A 27085-nucleotide genomic window follows, 5' to 3' on the forward strand; every position below is an offset into this window, starting at 1 on the left:
ACTAACTGAATCTTTAAAAACCTGGACATTCAAATGAATTACATCCGCGAAGTTCAGTGTCATTTCCAACAAACTCAACCCCATTAAACGCTGGTTCTGGAAAGACACAATCCCTTGTTCTGTTACGGATACCACCACCACACGTTACATTACATGTACTCCATTCTGCCCAGAAAGACCATCCACCATCAACTTATTTATCAAATAAAAAACAAACAGAATTTTATTTAACCAAGCGGGATTGGCATGTATGCGAAAAAACTGCTACCTGATCCGCATGTTTGTGTACGGATAAAAATCCCCATATCAGTTCTAGACAATACAATATGAACGTTATTACCAAAGTGGGTTTTAATTGGTAAAGAAGTGTCAGAGGAGAATAGTATTATTGATACTGGCGGATAAAATTTACAAGAGCTAACATTGCTTTGAGCTAATAATAAAGGACGATGTGACCCCTTTTACCTCGAAAACATTTAAGATAAATTCGAAATTTGATTGATAAACAGGGCAGGAATTTTGAATAAGGAAATAAAAAGAGGCTATTCCGAATCGCTCATTTAGTCTATAAAAAGTTGTATACTAGTAAAACTAAGTATGGTCCAAATATTGCACAGATAATATTTATCATAGAACTGAAAATGTAAATATTAATTATGGTCTTTCTCATATAACTGAATAAAATGCTAAAAGTGCAAAATCATTAAAATATACAATCAACCGATATTTTACAAATTTACACCAATCATAATCTGTACCTACTTTACATATATATGTAATTCGAAGAAGTGTCAACAGACTTCTCATAAATTTGCATAAGTAAAAGATATTGGAACACTGAACATTTAATCAGTCAATTTTAATCATCAATCTGCTTTCGTTTTCTTAATAATAGGCAAAAACTGTCAAATAGGTAAAATTACAAAAAAGGGCAATAACTCCAAAATTAGTAAATCTATTATTTTGAAATGTTTAGGTTTGTTTGTTTGTTTGTTGGGGTTTAACGTCCGAGCAGCAATATTTCAGCTATATTCAGACAATGAACATGAAATGGATGATAAAATGAACATGAAATGAAAAAAAGAAAGGATGGGTCACAAGGATAATAGGGTCGACAAATTTTCATTGCCACTGGAAAAAGGGGGGATGGGTAAGGTCGGGCAATTTAGCCTCCTATGGCGGAGCGCAAAGGTTCCTACTCCTATCGAATACCACAGCAGGGTTCTTTAACGTGCGAGGAAAGTGGCATCTTTCCTAACACGGTGCACCACTATGGTTTGCGGTCAGGTTTTCCGTATTATAGCCTGACAACCCCAGCATGTAACACGCCAGGGATACCCCATTCCACCACCTGGGACACACACCTCAGTTGCTCTGTGGGCAGAGCGCCTAGCCCCCGGCTAGGTTTCTGAGCACTATTTAGTCGCCTTATACGACAAGCTTAGCGCTGCTGCAGGCCTATTCTTTTAACACCCGGACCTGCACGGGGCTGAAATGTTTAAGAAGATAGACCTCTTCGAGCCAAAGAGCCTTAGATATCTCAGATTTCTTCTATCTGTTATTTTTTTTTTATTTTATTTTTTTTTGAAATATGAAAAAAAATTAACGGTAATACCCCTACCTTTTTTCTAAGTTCCAGCGTCCATTTTTATTTTATTTTATTTTTTTTTTGGCGAGGGGCCACAATTATGGGAGTACACATGACAAGGATGATTGTCACCAAGTTTTATTAAATTATGTTCAGTGGTTTTAGAGGAGAAGAGATTGAAGAAAATATAACGACGGACACCAAGGGATGATAAAGAAACTCGGTCTTAGACCAAGACAAGGAGACAAGTCTACCCTAAACAGAAATTCAGAACATTATTTTAATAGTAACATATTGATATCAGAATCATCAAAATCGCATCAGCCTTGTAGCCCCTTATTTTCGAAAGGGGTGGAGGAAAAACCTTTAAAACCCTCCGTCATGTCTAGGAACGATGTGTTAAAATTTCAAAAAGACCAGATAAGAATTACTTGAGTTTTCTTGACATCATGTGCAATAGTCATCTGAAAAAAAAAACATAAACAATATGTGCGTGTCATTCAATATCAATTTAATACTTCATCAAGTTTTAAACAGTATCGTTAATATATTATACCTTAGATGTTGCAGCGATACCAATTCCAGTCCCACAGATGAAAAACCACAGATTTGAATTGCAAATTTTTTGAGCGTTCTAATTTCGATGCGAAGTTGTCATGCCTCCATATGCTTACGTTCTCTTCCCTTTATCAAACATGTTTCGATGGAGCAGCGTAGCAAACAAATTCGTGGCTTTCTGATACGTAGTGGTAATTTTATTTCATATTGGACTTTGTAAGTCAGCAATCATACTAATACTTGCCATTTGTAGCATGGTGTTTTAGAGAAGTTTTTTATGGGAATACAATGCATGAATAAGCATGATAGGCTATTGAAGACTTAATTATACATTACATATAAATCTGATGGTTTGGCAAAAAGTGTTCTGGATTTCTATTTCTGGGGACGTAGATTGGTAACCTTCATAAATCCGCCTATAATGATTTTTAAGGAGCGTTCTCTCGTTCACTTGTCACGTTATCATTTGCAGTTACTTGACATAATTCATTAAGTGTATATCTAGTGTGTCTTCGTGTATGAAGTGGACAGATATTTAACTCGATATCAAAAGCTATCACATCACCTTCTCAAATTACGGCAACAAACTTTTACAATTTATAAACACCCGTGCAGGTCCGAGTGATAAAAGAATAGACCTGCAGCAGCGCTAACCTTGTCGTAAAAGGCGACTAAATAGTGCTCAGAACCTTAGACGAGGGCTAGGGCGCTCTGCCCACAGAGCAACTGGGATGTGTGCCCCAGGTGGTGGAATGGGGTACCCCTGACGTGTTCCATGCTGGGATTGTCAGGCTATAAAACGGAAAACCTGACCGCAAACCATAGTGGTGCACCGTGTTAGGAAAGATGCCACGTTCCTCGCACGTTAAAGAACCCTACTGTGATATTCTCCCGTAGGAACCATAGCCCCGCCACAGGAGGCTAAATTGCCCGACCCTACCCACCTCCCCCTATTTCCAGTGGCAATCAAAATTTGTCGACCCCATTATCCTTGTGTCCCATCCCTTCTTCATTTCATCATCATGTCATGTTCATTTTATGTTCATCGTCTGAATATAGCTGAAATATTGCTGCTCGGACGTTAAACCCCAACAAACAAGCAAACAAACTTGATACAGACATTATAAAATGAAATTATAGATAAAATAAAATTTTATGACAACCTTGACCACCACTTGTATAGTGGGCATTAGAGTTTCAACGGTAGATAATTTACTGGATTAATTATTTCGAAGATAAAACGAAAACATTTGCTCCACATACCTTAGTTTGCCGAACTAAATCTGAGACAAGTTCGATGTATATTAGAAAATTATGCTATTTGACAAATCGGCCAATTCACGTCTACTTCAAACTTAATTTTGTTAGAAGCAGCTCGTTGTGTGTTTCTAGAAAAGCAACGTACGCTTAACCTACCGGTGCACCTGGTCTATATTCCCATTTATAGTGGACTCCGAGTTGCTCATTTACTTTAGTTGCTTTGTAAGTATTATTTTTGGTTATTTTATGTTCTTTGTTGTGTGTGTCTGTTTTCCATGTCTGGACTTTGTCACTCGATTACATTCTTCTGATTTCCGCTAGAATCTTAGTTTCCTTGATTACTCTTATCTAAATATATGCAAATTACTGTGACAGTGATTCAAATACTAAAATCATTGTGATTTGACCATGGCATTGTGATCCAAAAGATACATGTTGAACGTTAAAGAACAATCTAAAATACCTTACTTGAGAATCTAAAACGTGATACTGAATTGACTGTAACTCGTGCTCACGGGTCATTATTTTCTTCTTCTAGTCAATGGAGGATGTTTATACAATGTTTTTAAATAGTATGCCATGCAGTATAAATAAACAAAGACAATACAATGTACAGGAATCGGATGTAATTAGGATCTAATTTAATTAACTGTACTTATAACATTTATAAATTGTTTGTTTGTTGGGGTTTAACGTCCGAGCAGCAATATTTCAGCTATATTCAGACGATGAACATGAAATTGATGATAAAATGATTGATTGATCGATTGTTGGGGTTTAACATCCGAGCAGCAATATTTCAGCTATATTCAGACGATGAACATGAAACGGATGATAAAATGAACATGAAATGATGATGAAATGAAAAACGGGATGGGACACAAGGACAGTAGGGTCGACAAATTTTGATTGCCACTAGAAAAAGGGAGGGATGGGTAAGGTCGGGCAATTTAGCCTCCTGTGGCGGAGCGCAAAGGTTCCTACTCCTATCGAATACCACAGCAGGGTTCTTTAACGTGCGAGGAACGTGGCATCTTTCCCAACACGGTGCACCACTATGGTTTGCGGTCAGGTTTTCCGTATTATAGCCTGACAACTCCAGCATGTAACATGCCAGGGGTACCCCATTCCACCACCTGGGGCACACATCCCAGTTGCTCTGTGGGCATAATATAATATTTCAAGAATTACACTTCAAATTTGGATGTCAAGAGCCTTCGGAATTTAATATGAAGGAAGTGTGAAATACAATCGTAACATACATGATGCACTGTGATACTGATATACTATACTGCACATCTTGATATTTATTTTTACGACTATTAATATTGGGTATTTTCGGATAACATTGCCTTAAAAATGCCAATCAATTATATGTAGGTATCATTGAACATGTTGGTATATTCACAAAAAAAAAAAACAAAAAAAAATCATATTCTACAGAACAGTATTGCAACTTCTTGATGGCGATTGATAATGGAAACGAAACGATTACTTTTTAAATGAGTGGATTTTGACATAAGTTCTCCATTCTTATGTGTGTTTTAATTTGGAAAGCATTCAGTATCAATCGCAGGTGCTTTGGATTTGAACTTTTGTGTTTATGAAGAATGTTTTCTCAATTACTAGTTCGATTGATTGATTGTTTTCTAATGCCGTATCGGAAAACAGGGCCATATCACGGCAAGAACACTGAACAAAATGAAAATATTAAAAGCAAGATCAAAGTATCTTAATAAAATAATGAAATTAAAACAAAAATCTATTTACATATCAAAAGGTACGAAAAGGTAAATCTAAGACATAAAATATACGTACAAACATTACTTCGATAAAATATTAAAAAACTGAAAAATTAAGAAATGTATCAAAATTTAGGTTTTATTAAATAAACCGTTGTCCCGTAAGAAATCGATGTTTTTAATTGGTTGATTTAATGTAATGTGATTGATTGTTGGGGTTTAACGCCCGAGCAGCAATATATCAGCTATATTCAGGCGATGAAGATGAAGTGGATGATAAAATGAACATGAAATAATGATGAAATGAAAAATGGGATGGGACACAAGGATAATGGGGTCGACAAATTTTGATTTCCACTGGAAATAGGGAGAGGTGGGTAGGGTCGGGTAAGTTAGCCTCCTGTGGCGCCCTAAGGGTCCTACTCCGGGAGAATACCACAGCAAGGTTCTTTAACGTGCGAGGAACGTGGCATCTTTCCAAATACGGGGCACCACTATGGTTTGCGGCCAGCTTGTACGTATTATAGCCTGACAACCCCAGCATGTAACACGCCAGGGGTACCCCATTCCACCACCTGGGGCACACAACCCAGTTGCTCTGTCGGCAGAGCGCCTAGCCCCCGGATAGGGTTCTGAGCAGTATTTAGTCGCCTTTTACGATAAGCTTAGCGCTGCACCATGCCTATTCTTTTGACACCCGGACCTGTTAGGGACTCCTTGTTTTCCATCGAATTTTCATCTCATCAACCATTTCATTTTCAATTTTCATCAGCCCCGTGCAGGTCCGCGTGTTAAAAGAATAGGCCTGCAGCAGCGCTAAGCTTGTCGTATAAGGCGAATGAATAGTGCTCTGAAACCTAGCCGGGGGCTAGGCGCTCTGCCCACAGAGCAACTGGAATGGGGTACCCCCTGGCGTGTTACATGCTGGGGTTGTCAGGCTATAATACGGAAACCTGACCGCAAACCATAGTGGTGCACGGTGTTGGGAAAGATGCCACGTTCCTCGCACGTTAAAGAATTCTGCTGTGGTATTTAGTAGGAGTAGGAAACTTTGCGCTCCGCCACAGGAGGCTAAATTGCCCGACCTTACCCATCCCCCTTTTTCCAGTGGCAATCAAAATTTGTCGACCCTATTATCCTTGTGACCCATCCTTTCTTTTTTTTTCCATTTCATGTTCATTTTATCATCCATTTCATGTTCATTGTCTGAATATAGCTGAAATATTGAAATATTGCTGCTCGGACGTTAAACCCCAACAAACAATAACAAACAAACAATTTTCATCATCAGATATAAACTTATTTCATAATTGGCAAGGTCTACTATATGGAGAAGGCGATTACTTTGGTTAATTTTGTTGTTGTTTGTTGGGATTTAACGTCCGAGCAGCAATATTTCAGCTATATTCAGACGATAAAAAGGATGATAAAATGAACATGAAATGATGATGAAATAAAAAAAAAGGATGGGACACAAGGATAATAGGGTCGACAAATCTCGACTGCCACTAGAAAAAGGGGGAGGATGGGTAGGATCGGGCAATTCAGCCTCCTTGCACCCGGACCTGCACGGGGCCCCAAGTTAAAATAAGACATAAACATGTTATAAAGTTTTGATTTTAATATATCATGAACGTAATATTCTTTGAGACGTAACGTAATGTATGAATAAAAATATCATAGCCATAACGTTCTTTGAGACGTACCGTTTTCTACTTTATTTAATAACAGTATATCTATTTGAAATCATGGATCACATGAATATATCACTGAAATATTGCTGCTTGGGCGTTAAACATCAAGCAATCAATCAATTTTTCGTCATAATATTAATATGTAAAAGTATTTAATAAATAATTGTCAAGGTATAAAATATGGAGATTGATTGATTATTGGGGTTTAACGCCCGAGCAGCAATATTTCAGCAAAATTCAGGCGATGAACATGATATGACGATAAAATGAAACCCAGTCAAACCAATTGCTCTGTGGGCAGAGCGTCCTATGCCCCTGATACGATTCTGAGCACCATTTAGTCGCTTTTTACGACAAGCTTAGCGCTGCTGCAGGCCTATTCTTTTGGCACCCGGATCTCAAAGGGGCAATGTATGGAGAGGACGGGTACTTTGGTTCATGGTATGAGGAATAAGTTACCTTGTGATTAAGTTCGAAACTTCGTTGTGTTACCTGTTTATATTGGGCATACTCATTTAAAAGTTTTGAATTTATTGTTTGATTTTAAAATATAGCCGTAACGTTCTATAGAATGTTACGTTTTCTTCTTTATTCAATAACAGTATTTGTATTTGAAATCATGAATAGCATGAAATCTGCTGTTGTTATTTAAACGTTTTATAAGTATTTTCAACAAAGAGAAAATTGGCTTTCAAAACACCTGACACCAGGCATTTATAAGTATTTAAATTTCAGTTGTGACTTAATCGGACATTTTTATATTTATCACGGCTTACCAACAACAAAAAGGGACCGAGGACAAATCAGTCAAAGATTCAAATGAAGGTAATTTATTCAATTTCTTCATATTGTATGTAAAGGGGCAAAATACATATCTTGCTAAAATGCCTCGAGCGGGTCCGGGGCAGCGCTAAGCCTGTCGTAAAAGGCGACTAAATAGTACTCAGAACCTAGGTAGTGGAATGTTTGTTTGTTTGTTGGGGTTTAACGTCCGAGCAGCAATATTTCAGCTATATTCAGACGATGAACGAGAACATGTTTGTTTGTTTGTTTGTTTGTTGGGGTTTAACGTCCGAGCAGCAATATTTCAGCTATATTCAGACGATGAACATGAAATTGATGTTAAAATGAACATGAAACGATGAAGAAATGAAAAAGGGATGGGACACAAGGACAATAGTTCGACAAATTTTGATTGCCACTGGAAATGGGGAGAGATGGGTAGGGTCGGGCAATTTAGCCTCCTGTGGCGGAGCCCTATGGTTCCTACTCCGGGAGAATACCCCAGTAGGGTTCTTTAACGTGCGAGGAACGTGGCATCTTTCCCAACACGGTGCACCACTATGGTTGGCAGTCAGGCTTTCCGTATTATAGCCTGACAACCCCAGCATGTAACACGCCAGGGGTATCCAATTCCACCACCTGGGACACGCATCCCAGTTGCTCTGTGGGCAGAGCGCTCTAGCCCCTGGCTAGGGTTCTGAGCACTATTTAGTCGCCTTTTACGACAAGCTTAATGCAGGCCTATTCTTTTAACACCGGACCTGCACGGGGGGTAGTGGAATGGGGTACCCCAGTCATGCTACGTGTTGGGGTTATCAGGCCATACGCAGGACAGTTAAGGCACTTCAAGAGTATTTTCTACTACTGTGGAAGTACTTTATGTCGTGGATACCAATTTTCATGGATAAAGGATGAAACACAAGTTCGTGGATTCTTGAATAAGTGGTTTTGAGGTTTTCAGTATACACATCGATTGGATACTCCTTTTCGTTGGGAACCAAATTTCGTGGATCGGCCTACCCACGAAAAGCACGAAAACTGGTACCCCTAGAACAAAAGTAATTTCACAGTATATAACATAAAATACTACATGTCATAATCAATGTTTACGTCAACGTCTGCAGGCGATTACAATTTTTCATTAAAAAGACGTCTATCGGAAATGCTATCTAGATATACTTGAAGAGAAAAGACAATAATTAAGGGTTTAAATCATCACTTTAGATTTCAGCTTTAACATTCTTTAGACGTTTGCTTATTTCACATTTCTTACGATTTTAGTAGGCCCAGCTTATTTTTTTTTTAGTATAATTGTTTACTCAGTGTTTCATTATTATGTGAATATTACTCGCACGCCCATAATAGTTTAAACAACATTTATTTGTTTGTTTGTTGGGGTTTAACGTCCAAGCAGCAATATTTCGGCTCTATTCAGACTGATGAACATGAAATGGATGATAAAATGAACATGAAATGATGATGAAATGAAAAAGGGACGGGACACAAGGACAATGGCTCGACAAATTTTGATTGCCACTGGAAATAGGGGGAGGTGGGTAGGGTCGGGCAATTTAGCCTCCTGTGGCAGAGCCCTATGGTTCCTACTCCGGGAGAATACCACAATAGGGTTCTTTAACTTGCGAGGAACGTGGCATCTTTCCCAACACGGTGCACCACTATGGTTTGCGGTCAGGTTTTCCGTATTATAGCCTGACAACCCCAGCATGTAACACGGCAGGGGGTACCCCATTCCACCACCTGGGGCACACATCCCAGTTGCTCTGTGGACAAAGCGCCCTAGCCCCCGGAATAAATATTGGAATCTTTTCAAAGTATAAATCGACATCACTACCGTAGGTATATACGGATTTCCATAGTTTCATTTTAGTTGCCGAAAGCGCCTTAGAAACTTAAAAAAAACGGTTTTTCTATTATTTCAATCACTTCAAAGCGAAAAGTAAGATTTTGTCATAAAAGAATAAAATGTATTCCCACTGTACATTCATACATTATTTTAAAGTATCATTATAGTTTGTGCATGCGTTTTGTATCGTAAGAAATATGAGGGAGAGACGGATGATGGTGAAAGAATATTATTTTTGCAGGACATAAAAATACCATTCCATTTGAACAATTCTCCTGTATTGTTCCACCATGATAGTTGTCTAAACTACGACATAAACCAAGCTTAAAAAACACAGCAGTCTGATAAAAAGGTAGAGTTTAAAGAAATACTCATACATTTAGCCGCGGATTTCAAATTAACAAGTTGTAGATTAATTTTGGGTTTCAATGTCAACGCAGTCATTAATCACATTTAAAAAGAATGAACACTGTAATAATTTAGTTCGTAGTGATCAAGTGAACTGTTGAATATTGTAGAACGATGCGTAATTTCTTAAAGATTGATGATAAATGGGTGGAATTTCGAATCACCTTTTGATGTAGAATAAAATCAACTATAATCAGAACTTGCAACGCACGTTAAAGAACCTTGCTGTGGTATTCGATAGGAGTAGGAACCTTTGCGCTCCGCCACAGGAGGTTGAATTGCCCGACCTTACCCATCCCCCTTTTTCTAGTGGCAATCAAAATTTGTCGATCCTCTTATCCTTGTGTCCCATCCTTTTTTTTCATTTCATGTTGTAGTAGGTAGTGCTATTTAAATAGCTAGTTAATTCACTTGGCTACAGGACTAATTCTTTAGCCGAATCGGTTGGTTGCTGGCTTGTCATCGAGCGGTCTAGGGTTCGATCATCGGTGGAGGCCTAACATTTTGTGAGTCAAATCATGCTCTCCCGTTGGCAATGATATATGTGTTGTGAAGGAGATGCATTTTATTGCATTTACACGACTGTATTAATAATTTTATGGATGTTTTAAATGTTGTTTAGCCCCGTGCAGGTCCGGGTGTCAAAAGAATAGACCTGCAGCAGCGCTAAGCTTGTCGTAAAAGGCGCTCAGAACCCTAGACGGGGGCTAGGGCGCTCTGCCCAAAGAGCAACTGGGATGGGATACCCCTGGCATGTTACATGCTGGGGTTGTCAGGCTATAATACGGAAAACCTGACCGCAAACCATAGTGGTGCACCGTGTTGGGAAAGATGCCACGTTCCTCGCACGTTAAAGAACCCTACTGTGGTATTCTCCCGGAGTAGGAACCATAGGGCTCCGCCACAGGAGGCTAAATTGCCCGACTGTACCCATCTCTCCCTATTTCCAGTGGCAATCAAATTTTTTGACCCATTGTCCTTGTGTCCCACCCCTTTTTTATTTCATCATTTCATGTTCATCGTCTGAATATAGCTGAAATATTGCTGCTCGGACGTTAAACCCCAACAAACAAACAAACGACTGTTTAAGTGATAGACAGTTCATAATAGTAGGAGGGTAAGGACTGTTATGTACTGCCATGTCCTGCACCAAATAATAGCATTTTATAGTTCTTGCATAGTAATTTGACAGGAATTCACTGCTCAAGTCAGTGGGAAAATCACTGTTCCTGGGACAGACAGTACTTATTTTTGTTCATAGTGTAAGCGAGTTCCCTTTAATATTGTGAGAAATTTCAATTTTGTCCCCCGCGACGCGTAGCGTGGGGACAAAGGAAATACCGGGCGTCCGTCTGTCTCTCCGCAGTTTTTGCACATTTTCTTGTAATGATTTCACCAAATAAGTTTGTTTTTTGTATGTGGCCTTATTAAGAAAAGTTACGATTACGGTTGAATGATTTTTTACAGAAGTTACGGCGCTTGAAAATTTCAATGAATTTAAAGTTTTCCACATTTTTGGTTTACCAATTGATTTTTGGTTTTTTAATGATTTTTACAGGAGTTACGGCCGTTACGTTTCAGTAAATTTAATGTTTTCCGCACTTTTTTAACGCGATGGACATTAGAATGCTGTTCATTTTGAACTCTTGCGTGATCGTCAAACATTTTCCAATGGCATTTGATCCAAATCAGCATGGTGAAACCAATTCTATTTTAAGGTATAAACATTTTAAAAATAATTTCATCTACTAGTATACTGTTGTTCATGCGTATAGAAAGTCTATTTAGCAGCTAAAAAATCTTTCGTGTGCAAGGGCGTCATCCAAGACTAAAATAGGGTAAATCCGAACCAGTGTTCTTCCTAAACACTAGTGTCTATGTGGAGTGCAGAGATTTCATCTAGGCTAGTTATTAGTTTTTCTTCTTTTATTTGATTTTAGATGGAATAAAGACTAAAAGACAAGGACACTGCAATGAACAGTATAAACGAGGTATGAAGAAAAATATTTTTCAAAAATCAATATTATGTTATATTTCCATTTTGTAATAAAATTCTCTTGCAACCCTGGTCGCCAAAAAGGTAAATTAGACAATAATTATAGTATTGTTGATTGATTGTTGGGGGTTTAACGTCCGAGCAGCAATATTTCAGCCATATTTAGACAATGAACATGAAATGAAAAAAAGGACGGGTCACAAGGGTAATAGGGTCGACAAATTTTGATTGCCACTGGGAAAAGGGGGATGGGTAAGGTCGGGCAATTCAGCATCTTTCCCAACACGGGGCACCACTATGGTTTGCAGTCAGGTTTCTGTATTATAGCCTGACAACCCCAGCATGTAACACACCAGGGGTACCCCATTCCACAACCTGGGGCACACAACCCAGTTCCTCTGTGGCCAGAGCGCCCTAGCCCCCGGTTAAGGTTCTGAGCACTATTTAGTCGCCTTTTCCGGCAAGCTTAGCGCTGCTGCAGGCAGATTCGTTTGACATCCGTACCTGCACGGGGCCATAGAATTGTTGCCAGTGTGTGGAAAAATACAACAAAATTGAGGTCCGCCGTTTTTTGTTGTAACAGAATGCTTCGTTATGACTTAACTTTTCGTTAACATTGCGTCACTTTGTCCATATCTGTAAAAAGTACAACATAGACCAGACCATGACGATTGAGCTAATACAAATTTGTTTGTTTGTTGGGGTTAACGCCCGAGCAGCAATATTTCAGCTATATTCAGGCGATGAACATGAAGTAGATGACGAAATGAAAAATGGGATGGGACACATGGATAATGGGGTCGACTAATTTTGATTGCCACTGGAAATAAGGAGAGGTGGGTAGGGTCGGGCAATTTAGCCTCCTGTGGCGGAGCGCTTTGGTTCCTACTCCGGGAGAATACCACAGCAGGGTTTTTTTTAACGTGCGAGGAACGTGGCATCTTTCCCAACACGATTCACCACTAGGGTTTGCGGTCAGGTTTTCCGTATCATAGCCTGACAATCCCAGCATGTAATTAATTAACTGCAAATTATTGCGATTTTTCCTGGCCTCCACGTATATGTCCCTAACCAAATGATTAACTTTTTGTAGGTGCGGTTGTCAAAAGAATAGACCTGTAGCAGCGTTAAGCTTGCCGTAAAACTTCTTAATAGTGCTCAGGAACCTGGTCCGTGCTAGCCCGCTCTGCCTACAGAGCAAATGGGTTCTGTGCCCCATGTGGTGGAATGGGGTACCCCTGGCGTGTTACATGCTGGGATTGTCAGGCTATAATACGGAAAAACTGACCGCAAACCATAGTGGTGCACCGTGTTGGGAAAGATGCCACGTTCCTCGCACGTTAAAGAACCCTGTTGTGGTATTCAATAGGAGTAGGAACCTTTGCGCTCCGCCACAGGAGGATAGATTGCCCGATCAAACCCATCCCTCCTTTTTTCTAGTGGCAATTGAAATTTGTCGACCCTATTATCCTTGTGTCCCATTCTTCTTCTCATTTCTTCGTCATCATTTCATGTTCATCGCCTTAATATAGCTGATATATTGCTGCTCGGGCGTTGAACCCCAACAATCAATCGGTCATAGTTTTCGACGGATTTCTATGCATATGCAAAATACCATAAGAAACGTTCAAACCAATTTGTGTTCTACTCTGTCCAGCTGTATTACTAAAACCTGGTAAGAATTTACCTTGGGGTATTTTGTACAGCACTGAAGTCAGGATTTTTGTTCCATAAAAAAACAAGGCCGCCAATACAACGAAAAATGAACATACGGGTTTTTCGCTTATATCTCATAAACTGTTTGTTTCAGCCAAATTCTGACACAATAAAAGTGTTATTCATGATAAGATCTATCTGTGGTCAGATTATTGCTTTAATCTGTAACACCAACTTTAAGTTATTATCCTTTTTACTCCTATTTTAATGTTGTTTCTTCAAATATTTTCTCCTCTAATACAACTGGACCAATTAGAACTAATATTGGTATAAATGTTTCTCATGGTATTATGCATAGAACTGATCCGTCAAAAAACATGACCACCGTTACAAAAAAAAAAGAATACAGGGGTAGTTTTTCGCACATATCTCCAAAACCGTTAGGTTTAGCCTAATTCTTGCAAAGGTAAAAGTGTTCAGCATAAGATCTATTTGTGGTCAAATTTTCATTTTGATCTGTTAAGCCATGTTGGTTTGTTTGTTTGTTGGGTTTAACGTCCGAGCAGCAATATTTCAGCTATATTCTGACGATGAACATGAAATTGATGAAAAAAGAACATGAAATGATGATAAAATGAAAAAGGGATGGGACACAAGGACAATGGGGTCGACAAATTTTGATTGCCACTGGAAATAGGGAGAGATGGGTAGGGTCGGGCAATTTAGCCTCCTGTGGCGGAGCCCTATGGTCCTTACTCCGGGAGAATACCACAGTAGGGTTCTTTAACGTGCGAGGAACGTGGCATCTTTCCCAACACGGTGCAACACTATGCCATGTTGGAGTTATTGCCAAATTCCAACATAGGGTATAAGCGGAGAAAAGGTTATGAAAATTTAACTGGTACTATTAACAGATTAAGGAAGTTTTTCATAGCATAGATGTTTTAGTAGAATGTTTATACATTAGTAATCGAAATTTATTACCTATTTATCAGGAACTGCTACAAGCGGCTGTATTTGGAAATGTTAATGAAATAAAAAAACTGATTGAAAGAGGAGCTGATGTGAATTATGCAGAGAAAGAAACGGTAGGATATCAGATAGCGTCATTGAACATTCTAGTACATTGATTTTTGATGTTTAACATCCAAGCAGCAATATTTTAGCTATATTTGGACGATGAATTGGACACAAGGACAACAGGGCCGATAAATTATGGAGAGGTGGGGGTTCGATCAATTTAACCTCCTTTGGCGGAACGCAAAGGTTCCTTCTTTTTTTCGAGTACTACAACAGGGTTCTTTAACGTGTGAGAAACGTTATATCGAAGTTTAGTTTCTATGTTTATTTTATATCTTAAATTTACCTTTTTACTTATCTTTTTATATATTTGTTTGTTGCGGTTTAACGTCCGAGCAGCAATATTTCAGCTATATTCAGACAATGAACATGAAATGGATGATAAAATGAACGTGAAATGAAGAAAACAAGGATGGGTCACAAGGATAATAGGGTCGACAAATTTTGATTGCCACTGAAAAAAGGGGGATGGGTAAGGTCGGGCAATTTAGCCTCCTATGGCGAAGCGCAAAGGTTCCTACTCCTATCGAATACCACAGCAGGGTTCTTTAACGTGCGAGGAACGTGGCATCTTTCCCAACACGGTGCACCACTATGGTTTGCGGTCAGGTTTTCTGTATTATAGCCTGACAACCCAAGCATGGAAGACGCCAGGGGTACCCCATTCCACCACCTGGGGCACACATCCCAGTTGCTCTGTGGGCAGAGCGCCTAGCCCCCGGCTAGGTTTCTGAGCACTATTTAGTCGCCTTATACGACAAGCTTAGCGCTGCTGCAGGCCTATTCTTTTAACACCCGGACCTGCACGGGTCATCTTTTTATATATAAAGAGCATTTTGTTTTAATTTATTTTTTTGTATTAAGAGACTTCGATCTTGTTTTTATTATTTTCAGATTGTTAAATGTTCTTACCGTGATATAACCCAGGTCGCCAGAATGGCATTAAAAAGCAACAATCGATCAGTCAATTTTTCTCAACACGGTGCGCCACTTTGATTTGCGGTGAGGTTCTCTGTATTACGGACTGACGACCCCAGTATATCAGATTATGAAAGACTTCCAACACGCACTGATAATGAAATTAAGGAAGACATTGATTTGTGACCTGGAATTCTCCATCCCACAACATTTCCGAATTTAAAGCATTTCATTCTCAAGTTCCCCGTGCGGGTACGGGTGTCAAAAGAATAGGCCCGCAGCTGTGCTTACCTTGTAAAAAGCGACTAAATAGTGCTCAGAACCCTGGCCGGGGTTTAGGGTGTTCTGCCCACAGAGCAACTGGGTTGTGAGTCCCAGGTGATTGAATGGGGTAACCCTGGAATGTTACTTTTTGGGGTCGTCAGGCCATTATACGGAAAACCTGACCGCAAACCATAGAGGTGCAACGTGTTTGAAAGATGTCACGTTCTTCGCACGCTAAAGACCCCATCTGTGGTATTCTATCGGAGTAGGAACCGCCACAGGAGGCTAAATTGCCCGACCCAACCCACCTCTCCCTTTCCCCATTATCTTTGTGTCCCATCTCATTTTTTATTTCGTCACATTTCATGACCATTTTATTATCCATTTCATGTTCACCGCCTGTATATAGCTGAAGTATTGCTGCTCGGTCGTTAAACCCCTACAGTCAATCAATCGATCATTCTTAAGTTCATATATTAATGCAAGTACCATGTTGATAGCTGGCATGTCAGCTAACTGCTGTTTAGGTGTTTTTAATAGAGCAAAAATTTTTCCGCACTCTTCGCGGCTATCCTAAATCAGGAATTTTTGGCCTCTGTATGTCTTGTGTCGTTTTCATCTTCAGTTATGTCTCTTGAGCATAAAGGGCAAGATGCAGCCTGTTCTGTGGTGTGAGGGTTTCCTCATCGTTGATGACTAATGGGTGGCCTTGGGCTGACACAATCCTTCTTCCATTCAATATGAGCACCATTAATAACTGATGTTAAAAAATTCTGACAGATGTTTCGGAATATGTCGACACGGAACAACTGGCTTGTGTTCCCCACATGGTGGAATGGGTAATCCCTGGCATGCTACATGCTGGGGTCGTCAGGCCATGATACGGAAAACATGACAGGCAAACCAAAGTGGAGCAACATAATAAGAAATATGCCACGTTCCTCGCGTACAATAGAATCGTCCTCCGGTATTCTATATGATACATTCCTGATAATTATATACTTTATTAACATTAAGTAAAAGTGTTCTGTTTGAGATTATTTGAATCGTAGTGTGGACCAATCGACGTTGATGACGTTATAGTACCACGCTAGGTAATACAACATAACTTGGATTGCTTAATGAGAACGAATCAAAGAGAAAGCTGGGTACATTAAAATATTGAAAGAGTAATCAAGGGAGCCTAGATTCTAATGGAAATCAAAAGAAGGGAGTCCAGGAACAAAGACCACAAAATAACCATAATAACTCGGACTCCCAACAACAACAACTGGGAGCATGGACCAGGTGTACCGGTAGGGTAGGTGTCCTCTGCTTTTGGTCACAAAACGTCCAATCTAGGGTAGACGAAAGAGGATAGAAAAACGACGATACGTTAAACAAGTCAGTTTTCTATTGCAGATAGATACACCGTATCGATCTATGAGTTCATGATGTCGACTATAACATTTATGCAGCATCATAATCATTTTCCAGAAATAATGCGATACATAAAGTCTGCGTAGTTACGGCAAGCTCGGACATAACGTATGAGTTGTATTATGAAAACTCAATACGCAATTGCTAAAGGGATATTGCCACAACTGAAGTCAAAGTTGAAAACAAAGAAAAATGTCATCGCGTTTGTCGTATAGCTTGGTCAATAGTTGTTTTTTTAGATCTGTAAGTGTAGGACGAAATATGAAATATGAGGCTAAAATCACATGATCTAATTGATTGATTGATTGATTGATTGTTAGGGTTTAACGCCAGAGCCGCGATGAACATGAAAGGGATGATAAAATGAACATGAAATGATGATGAAATGAAAAAAAGGATAATAGAGTCAAAACATTTTGATTGCCACAAAATGAGAGGAATGAGTAGGGTCGGGGAAATTTAGCCTCCTGTTGCGGAGCGCAAAGGTTCCATCCAACAGGGTTCTTTAACGTGCGAGGAACGTGGCATCTTTTCCAACACGGTGCACCACTATTGAAAAACCATGAAACTACGAAAACTACGAAAAACCTGACCGCAAACCATAGTGGTGCACCGTGTTGGGAAAGATGCCACGTTCCTCGCACGTTAAAGAACCCTACTTTGGTATTCTCCCGGAGTAGGAACCATAGGGTTCCGCCACAGGAGGCTAAATTGCCCGACCCTACCCATCTCCCTCTATTTCCAGTGGCAATCAAAATTTGTCGACCCCATTGTCCCTGTGTCCCATCCCTTTTTCATTTCATCATGTTCATTTTGTCATTAATTCCATGTTCATCGTCTGAATATAGCTGAAATATTGCTGCTCGGACGTTAAACCCAACAAACAAACAAACAAAACGATACATGAAAAGATAAAATTACAATAAATGAATTCATGCAAAAGGACTCAATTGATAATGATAAACAAAGACCTGGACTTGAGTTATCAACAAAATAAATAACTGATCGTGTGATTTTTCATTTCCAGGGAGACAGACCACTACACAAGGCAGCAGATAATGGTCGTGTATCTATTACATTGTGTTTACTTGATTTTAGGGCTTCTGTAAATGCACACAACGATTATGTAAGTTGCATATGTTTATGATACCTATTCAATACGAAAGTTAAGTCTTTACTTAGTGATTTATATAGAAAAATAAACGGGTATGATTTGTGCATATTTTTTGTTAATACGGACACAAGGACAATGGGATCGACAAATTTTGATTGCCACTGGAAATAGGGAGAGGTGGGTAGGGTCGGGCAATTTAGCCTCCTGCGGCGGAGTCCTATGGTTCCTACTTCGGGAGAATACCACAGTAGGGTTCTTTAACGTGCGAGGAACGTGGCATCTTTCCCAAAACAGTGCACCACTATGGTTTGCGGTAAGGTTATTCGTATTATAGCCTGACAACCCCTGCATGTAACACACCAGGGGTACCCCATTCCACCTGGGGCACACATCCCAGTTGCTCTGTGGGCAGAGCACCCTAGCCCCCTCGCCTTTTACGACAATTACGTCATTGACCAATACCGACATTTTCGAAATGATTCGTTTACTACTGTAGGAGTTATGGCTCCTGAAACAATTCTTAATTTTTCCACATTTATATGTGCAATTTTGAAAATCTTCTTCTCTAAAACCATTTAAGATTAGTTAATGGAAATAGAGAATATTAATTCTTTAGTGAATTGTGCCCGAAATGACTTGTGTTTTTTAATCCATTAAAAATGTTTATGGCTGCCTACACTAAAAATGGAACAAAGGGGTCAGAAGAGTTTTTTTTTAAATAATTCAAAAACTGCTGCCTTCAGCAAAATTCTGGTTCAGGTCATAAAATGCTAGTAAAAGCATTTCCTGCATTTGACTATTCAGTTAATTTTATCTTAGCCTGTCTCATTGCCATTTTTCGGATAAACAAATGGTAAACCAGGTGAACGATTCAGACTCTTTTAAGCCTCTAGTTATCCATTTATAATGCTTCTATAATATATGATAAATGTTGATTTTCCAATTGTTCTTATCTAAATTTCTGGCACAAAATCCCATGCTGAGTAAGTCACAGTATTGTGACATTATGTTTAAACAACAAAATTATAAATCATTTTGAAATATTCTGTAAACAAGAACCTACATGTTCATGTTTAGAAGAGTAATCATGGAAACCAAGATTCTAGCGGAAATCAGAAGAATGTAATCCTGGGACATTTTGATAAGAAGATGTGCATTTCAGTAAAACAGTAGTTAAAAAAAAGGAAATGGGATATATTGTCAAGAGTTGATCAACAAAAGCAAGAAATATTATTTTTGGGTCTGATGGAATTCTCTCAAAATACAAAAATTAATAAAAACAATTTAGTATCAGTCATATGACATCTGTCCTCATTAACACTCATCAAGTCAAAAGTTGATATGTTATTTGACCATGAGGTCAAAAGTCAAGTTCAAATGTCAACCAATCTAGTACGAGGCGCCTCGCCTTGAGAAAACATAACCCCATACCAAATATCAGATGTCCAAGTAAAAAGAAAATTATGGCCTGGCCAAAATTTTTTATGTCATTTGACCTTGGAGTCCTGTTTTGTTTGTTGGGGTTTAACGTCCGAGCAGCAGTATTTCAGCTATATTCAGACGATGAACATGAAATTGGTGATAAAATGAACATGAAATGATGATGAAATGAAAAAGGGATGGGACACAAGGACAATGGGGTCAAGAATTTTGATTGCCACTGGAAATAGAGGGAGAGGTGGGTAGGGTGGAGCAATTTAGCCTCCTGTGGCGGAGCCCTATTATTCCTACTCCGGGAGAATACCACAGTAGGGTTCTTTAATGTGCGAGGAGCGTGGCATCTTTCCTAACACGGTGCACCACTACGGTTTGCGGTCAGGTTTTCCGCATTATAGCCTGATAACCCCAGCATGTAACACGCCAGGGGTACCCCATTCCTTCACCTGGGGCACACATCCCAGTTGCTCTGTTGGCAAAGTACACTAGCCCGCGGCTTGGATTCTGAGCACTATTTAGTCGCCTTTTACAAGCTTAGCGCTGCTGCAGGCCTATTCTTTTAACACCCGGACCTGCACGGGCTACCTTGGAGTCAAATGTACTTAGATATCTGACCTGTTTGACATATTAGTAAATCATATCAAGTTAGAGTGAAATGTTTTAGATTGGATGACTTTTGACCTTGGAGCCAAGGTCAGATATCTAAGTACAAAGACCAAAAAGTAATGGCACAGACAAAATTGTGTATCGTATTTTGCCAAAATTTGTATGTTATTTGACCTTGAGTTTAAAGGTCAAGGTCAAAGGTCACTCACTCTGGTACGCGACACTCCACCCTGAGAGGATATACCAACATACCAAATATTAGAAGTCTAGATCAAAAGACAACAAAGTTATGGTCTGGTCAAAGTTTGTATGAAAAAAATTAAGAAGAAAAGTCCTTACAGGGGGTGATTTAAGGTCAAAATGAGCAGAAAACAAAGATATGCTACATATTTTTATTTTTGATATGTTTCAGTGGAGAGCATCTACTACACATCCATGAATACATTTAATTAATATCTTCTTGCTCTTGTTAGCAAAATTGGTCTGAAGATAGCGTATTTTCGTATATTTCAAATTGCCAAAAATTAAGAATTTTGGTTGCTATGGTAACCAGATCTTAACCAATCAGATTGCTTTGTACTTTTTTGTAAATTGTTTTCCATAAGACACACTTCATTAATTTAATTATTTAGTTTGGTAAATTTCCACCATTAGATACAAAAAATATACAATCAAATTGTGATGTTTTTGTGATTATTAGGCCCTAAATTAGTGGTTGCTAAGGAGTGGTTGTTGCTATGGTAACGGTGAAAACATTTTTCATTTTTTCCATTTTATTCATTGTTTTTCTTATATATCCAACTGATTTAAAGTCAATTTGGATAAAATATCTGACATCAATAAATCACTTTCAGTGAAAATTGCATGATTCTTAAAAACATTTACACTCACAGACATTGGTTTTTTTTTTTTTTTTTGTCTTGGGTATATTGATATCGTTGTTGTAACTCATCAGACAAATAATGATTCCTTTGCCATGGAAAATTCTGATAAAAAGGGCTCTTGTAACAGTAGTATAATGAAGAAAAAAGAAACAGCAACCTGTTTGAAAAGGCAGGTGTATGATCGATTTTGAAGCTCACAAAGATGACTCTTGAATTTTATAAACAATATAACACAGATAAATTATTAAAATGTCACCTTTGCTATTAAAATCTGATATATTGCATTATTTATATGTGATAAGTATTGTTATATTTATAAACCATTGGATTATTGAGACTGTAGTTTGATGAAATGTTTCCGAGGGTTTTCAACTACCCATTAGTCTGACTCTACACGCATGAATTATATTATAAATTATAACTTAAACTTACTGATAACAATGATATATCATTATTTCCATGGTAGAACGTCTGGATTAGATTCCCATTTCGATTTATTGGGTTGTGACTATATATTCTTATGTAATTGGTTCTATTTCTTCTGCCGAGAGGTTAATCCTTAAAATACGTGTCCGCATAACAAAATTTTGAAAATGAATATTAAAATATGTATGTATTTTTTAATGAATAAAAAGAAGTTTAACGTTATATAGTTAACATATATATTATTTTATTAACAGAGCAAGACAAACTGACAAACAATTAACGATCGACAAAAGTGTTTGTGTTCTATTCTCATTAACTGAGTAGACACTCGAACTGAATGTGTCATTTTATTTACTGAGTTAGCGGTAAACGGTCGTTAAATGGAGTGTAATGTATTTTACAGAGATTAACACCTCTCCACAATGCAGCATATCATGGTTTCGACTCTATTGTTTCCGTTTTATTGGATAAAGGGGCAAAGATCAATGCAAAAGACAAGAATGTAAGTCTCATAAATACGCAAAAGTATTATTTGAATTAAGGAGGTGGACTTAGAGTAAGGGACATAAATCATGAATTCAGTGATATGTTTGTATCATATTCAATTTCAACAAAGCCTGTCAAGCTTTTATTTGAAACAAAATGAAATAAGTCGATTGATTGATTGTTGGGGTTTAACATGAAAGGGATGCAGCTGCAGGCCTATTCTTTTGACACCCGGATCTGCACGGTTCTGAAATAAGTCGAGGTTATTCTGATGCTTACATGAGGTTGATGTTAAATGCTGACTACAAACGTTCCAACGATTTTTATGAATTCTGTCCAATACCCTAGGTCTACCTCCTTAATTGTCATATAATCTGAATGTAGAATCCATGTCGAACATTCTTAATGTTAAGGACATGTAAACATTATTTGTTAGTCTTACGGGAAGAATTGACGTAAGATTTAAAAGAAAATTTCAATTGTTTAAATATGCTGATTCTAACTCTTCTAAAGAATCATTGAATCTATGGCGATATACAGACCGTTATATATATAAATAAAAGCATGATTCGACTATTACCCAATTTTACTGACTTGCAAAACGACGGGTACCTCTGTCGGACGATTCGCTGATAACATTTTCGGATTCAAGTTATAACTGCTTTAGATTGTTTAATGCTTTCTGGTTTTCCTTATCTTAAATTTCCATATGTTATTGTAAATTATTTTGTTATCTATTACAATGGGAAAAAAATCATAAGAGAAAATCAAATGTTTTCGTTGGAAATTATAATCACAAACGTCGCTATTTCACAATATCAGATCTGTGAATTCGTTTTTCGCACCACCTTTCTGTTTTGCTATGACTTTTCAGTTCCCATTGAAATCAGGATGTTTATGAAATGGGAGTAAATCATTAGTGTGTTAAATGAAGTGAACCTTATTGTTTTTGAATTATTAAACTCGAAAAGAGTGCTTTTTTTCCATGTTAAAATAATATAACCTGAAAAGAAACCAACTTGAACAAGAGTGAAGTTATAACAAAAAAGTTAAAATACTTCACTATGTAGTATAATGGATTAATGCTATGTTTCAAATCGATGATTTTTTTTTAATTGAAAATAATCATTTTCCTACATGATATTTTATATGATTTTATTTATATCAAGTCATGTCATGTATTTTCTGAAAGGGTTCCAGACCTTTACACCTAGCAGCACTAAATAACAACGATCTTACAGCTTCGCTTCTATTAAATAAAGGGGCGTCGGTTAATTCCAAAGACAATTGTGTGAGTGTGCTTTAAGTGGATAGTGTCCAAATACTTTTTTTTTCGTGAATCCCTTATGTGTACATACATAATTTGTTGACATTGTCGTGAAGAATATCTTCAATTTATTTTTCTTAAATGCGTCAATTCATAGATTCAATGTAAACATGAAATTGTTAACAATACAATACTAGTAACACTTAGTTGGATATGTACTCGCATAGTTTTCTTTATATATTCGATAACATATTAGACAAACTGTTGAAAATGTCTGAAATCTTTGTTATAAAAATAGAATCATATGGTGTATTAATTGCAGGGAGAAACACCAATGCATAAGGCAGTAGAAAGATGTTACAAGTCAATGGTTTCCTGTCTTCTAGAAAATAATTCCTCTTTAAATTCACGTACCCAGAAGGTTAGTAGTGTTAAGTGAAGTGCCTTATGTTTGTTTGTTTGTTTGTTGGGGTTTAACGTCAGGCCTTCCCTATCATAGCCTGACAACCCCTGCATGAAGTGCCTTATACTTATCACTATATTTCAATCAAATTATGCTGTTATATTATGTTGCCCCGTGCAGGTCCGGGTGTCAAAAGAAAAGACCTGCGCTAAACTTGTCGTATAAGGCGACTAAATAGTGCTCAGAACCCTAGCCGGGGCTAGGGCGCTCTGCCCACAGAGCAACTGGGATGTGTGCCCCAGATGGTGGAATGGGGTACCCCTGGCGTGTAACATGCTGGGGTTGTCAGGCTATAATACGGAAAACCTGACCACAAACCATAGTGGTGCAACGTGTTGGGGAAAGATGCCACGTTCCTCGCACGTTAAAGAACCCTATTGTGGTATTCTCCCGGATATTTCTGTTATATAAGTATGCATAGTTATCAATTAAACCTGACCATATATATTCTTTTACATCTTTACACTTTTAACATAATATAACAGTTTTGTTTGTTTGTTGGGGTTTAACGTCCAAGCAGCAATATTTCAGCTATATTCAGACGATAAACATGAAATTGATAAAATGAACATGAAATGATGAAATGAAAAAGGGATGGGACACAAGGACAATTGGGTCGACAAATTTTGATTGCCACTGCAAAATGGGGAGAGACGGGTAGGTTCGGGCAATTTAGTCTCCTGTTGTGGAGCCCTATGATTCCTACTCCGGGAGAATACCACAGTAGGGTTCTTTAACGTGCGAGAAACGTGGCATCTTTCCCAACACGGTGCACCACTATGGTTTGCAGTCAGGTTTTCCGTATTATAGCCTGACAACCCTAGCATGTAACACGCCAGGGGTACCCCATTCCACCACCTGGGGCACACATCCAAGTTGCTCTGTGGGCATATCGCCCTAGCCCCCGGCTATAGTTCTGAGCACTGTTTAGTCGCCTTTTACGACAAGCTTAACGCTGCTGCAGGCCTATTTTAACACCCGGACCTGCACCGGACAAGCACCGGACAATTTTTGTAGCATTTGTCATTTAAGATGTTAGTAGCACTTAGAATTACATTCCTATTCAAATCACCATCAAACACTTCTTTAGGCTTCCAATCTTTTTTTTTTTGTAAAACTAAATATATATCACTGATGATCCTTTATGGGGTATTTTACGATGATTTGTTCTTTGTAATAGTAATTATTTTGAAATATCAAATGATTGCCCGTTCGGGTTTAACGTCCAAGCAGCAATATTTCAGCTATATTCAGTCGATGAACATGAAATGGATGATAAAATAAAAAAAAAGGGATGGGATATAAGGATAATAGAGTAGAGCATTTCTGATTGCTACTAGAAGAAGGGGGTGGGGTAGGTAAGGTCAGGCAATTTAGCCTCCTATGGCGGAGCGCAAAGGTTCCTTCTCCGATAGAATATCACAGCAGGGTTCTTTAACGTATGAGGAAAGGAACGTGACATCTTTCCCAAGACGGCGCACCACTATGGTTTGCGGTCAGGTTTTCCGTATTATAGCCTGACATGCACCACGCCAGGGGTACCACATTCCACCACTTGGTGCACATAACCCAGTTGCCCTGTGGGCAGAGCGTCCTAATCCCCCGGCTAAGGTTCTGAGCACTATTTAGTCGCCTTTTACGACAAGCTTAGCGCTGCTGTAGGCCTATTCTTTTGACACCCGAACCTGCACGGAGCAGTAAAATGAATATTTTTGAGAAAAAAAAATAGAAGTATCGGAAGTACGATTTTTTCCATGAATATTGTTCTTCTAGAGATGTGTAAAGAATGGGAAGTATTTTTCTTTTTGACATTTTGATCTTGGACATAAGGTGGGTTTATAAATATGATACAAGGACTTCGGTTGCTTCCTTAGGAATATGTTTTGTCCTACAGACATGAAAAGAAGTAATATTATATGCACAGATATTAGAGGTCTTCATTTTACATTGCTACTTTTTCGCATAAACCCCAACAATCAATCAATCTTTTTCGCATAGATTTAGATTTGTCTTGTTTTCTTTATCTATTTGTCTACTTGTTTTTATTTCATTTGATTTCTTTTGTTTTGCCCAATGCGGGTCCGGGTGTCAACAGAATGGGCCCGCAGCAGCGCTAGGCTTGTCGTGAAAGGGGTCATCAGGCCATAATACGGAAAACCTGACCGCAAACCATAGTGGTACAACGTGTTGGGGAAAATGACACGTTCTTCGCATGTTAAAGAATCCTTCTGTGGTATTCTCCGGGAATAAGAACCAGTCCGCTCCGGAACAGGAGGCCAAATTGCCCGACCCTACCCACGTCTCCCTATTTCCAGTCAATCAAAATTTGTCGACCCCTTAATAGTTGTGGCCCTTGCCAATTTTCATTTCATGATCATTTTATCATCCATTTCATGTTCATCGCCTTGATATAGCTGAAATATTGCTGCATGGGCGTTAAACCTCAACAATCAATCATTATTTGTTTGTTTTTTTATTATTTCTTGATTGATTGTTATATTTTAATGCCGTTTCGGCGACTAGGGCCATATCACGGCAAGAACATTTAATGAAATGAAAATATTAAAAGCGAGATCAGTCTCTTCATAAAATAATTAAAACAAACAGCTATTTACATAGAAAAATGTACATAAAAGGTGAACCTAAGACATAAAATACATATAGAAACATAACTTCGATAAAACATTTGCCCCGTGCAGGTCCGGGTGTCAAAAGAATAGGCCTGCAGCAGCGCTAAGCTTGTCGTATAAGGCGACTAAATAGTGCTCAGAAACCAAGCCGGGGGCTAGGTGCTCTGCCTACAGAGCAACTGGGATGGGTACCCTTGGTGTGTTACATGCCGGGGTTGTCAGGTTATAATACGGAAAACCTGACCGCAAACCATAGTGGTGCACCGTTTTGGGAAAGATGCCACGTTCCTCACACGTTAAAGAACCCTGCTGTGGTATTCGATAGGAGTAGGAACCTTTGCGCTCCGCCACAGGAGGCTAAATTGCCCTACCTTACCCATCCCCCCTTTTTCCGGTGGCAATCAAAATTTGTCGACACTATTATCCTTGTGACCCATCCTTTTTTTTTCATTTCATGTTCATTTTATCATCCATTTAATATAGCTGAAATATTGCTGCTCGGACGTTAAACCCCAACAATCAATCAATCAATCGATAAAACA

At 38.5% G+C, this 27085-nt stretch overlaps 1 protein-coding gene across 10 annotated transcripts in view; it reads left to right on the forward strand.

The window, feature by feature from the left end:
- Positions 1-7523: 7523 nt before the first annotated feature.
- LOC148596692 (uncharacterized) overlaps positions 7524-27085 on the forward strand; it is a 43155-nt gene continuing 23593 nt past the window's right edge. For 7 of the 10 annotated variants that reach the window (XM_088563814.1, XM_088563824.1, XM_088563823.1 and 4 more), the window contains exons 1-7: positions 7524-7667; positions 11838-11888; positions 14545-14637; positions 18258-18356; positions 22101-22199; positions 23376-23474; positions 23773-23871. In XM_088563814.1, the coding sequence (XP_088419940.1) occupies positions 11871-11888; positions 14545-14637; positions 18258-18356; positions 22101-22199; positions 23376-23474; positions 23773-23871 (507 nt within the window). In that variant the 5' untranslated portion in view covers positions 7524-7667; positions 11838-11870. Of the gene's footprint in view, positions 7668-9730; positions 9842-11837; positions 11889-14544; positions 14638-18257; positions 18357-22100; positions 22200-23375; positions 23475-23772; positions 23872-27085 lie in introns of all 10 variants that reach the window. The other 3 variants (XM_088563815.1, XM_088563818.1, XM_088563816.1) reach the window with 3 other exon arrangements.

Source organism: Perna viridis, chromosome 15 (assembly GCF_037379345.1).
Source record: "Perna viridis isolate PV_CMFRI_1.1 ecotype Kerala chromosome 15, ASM3737934v1, whole genome shotgun sequence".
Lineage (NCBI taxonomy): Eukaryota > Metazoa > Mollusca > Bivalvia > Mytilida > Mytilidae > Perna > Perna viridis.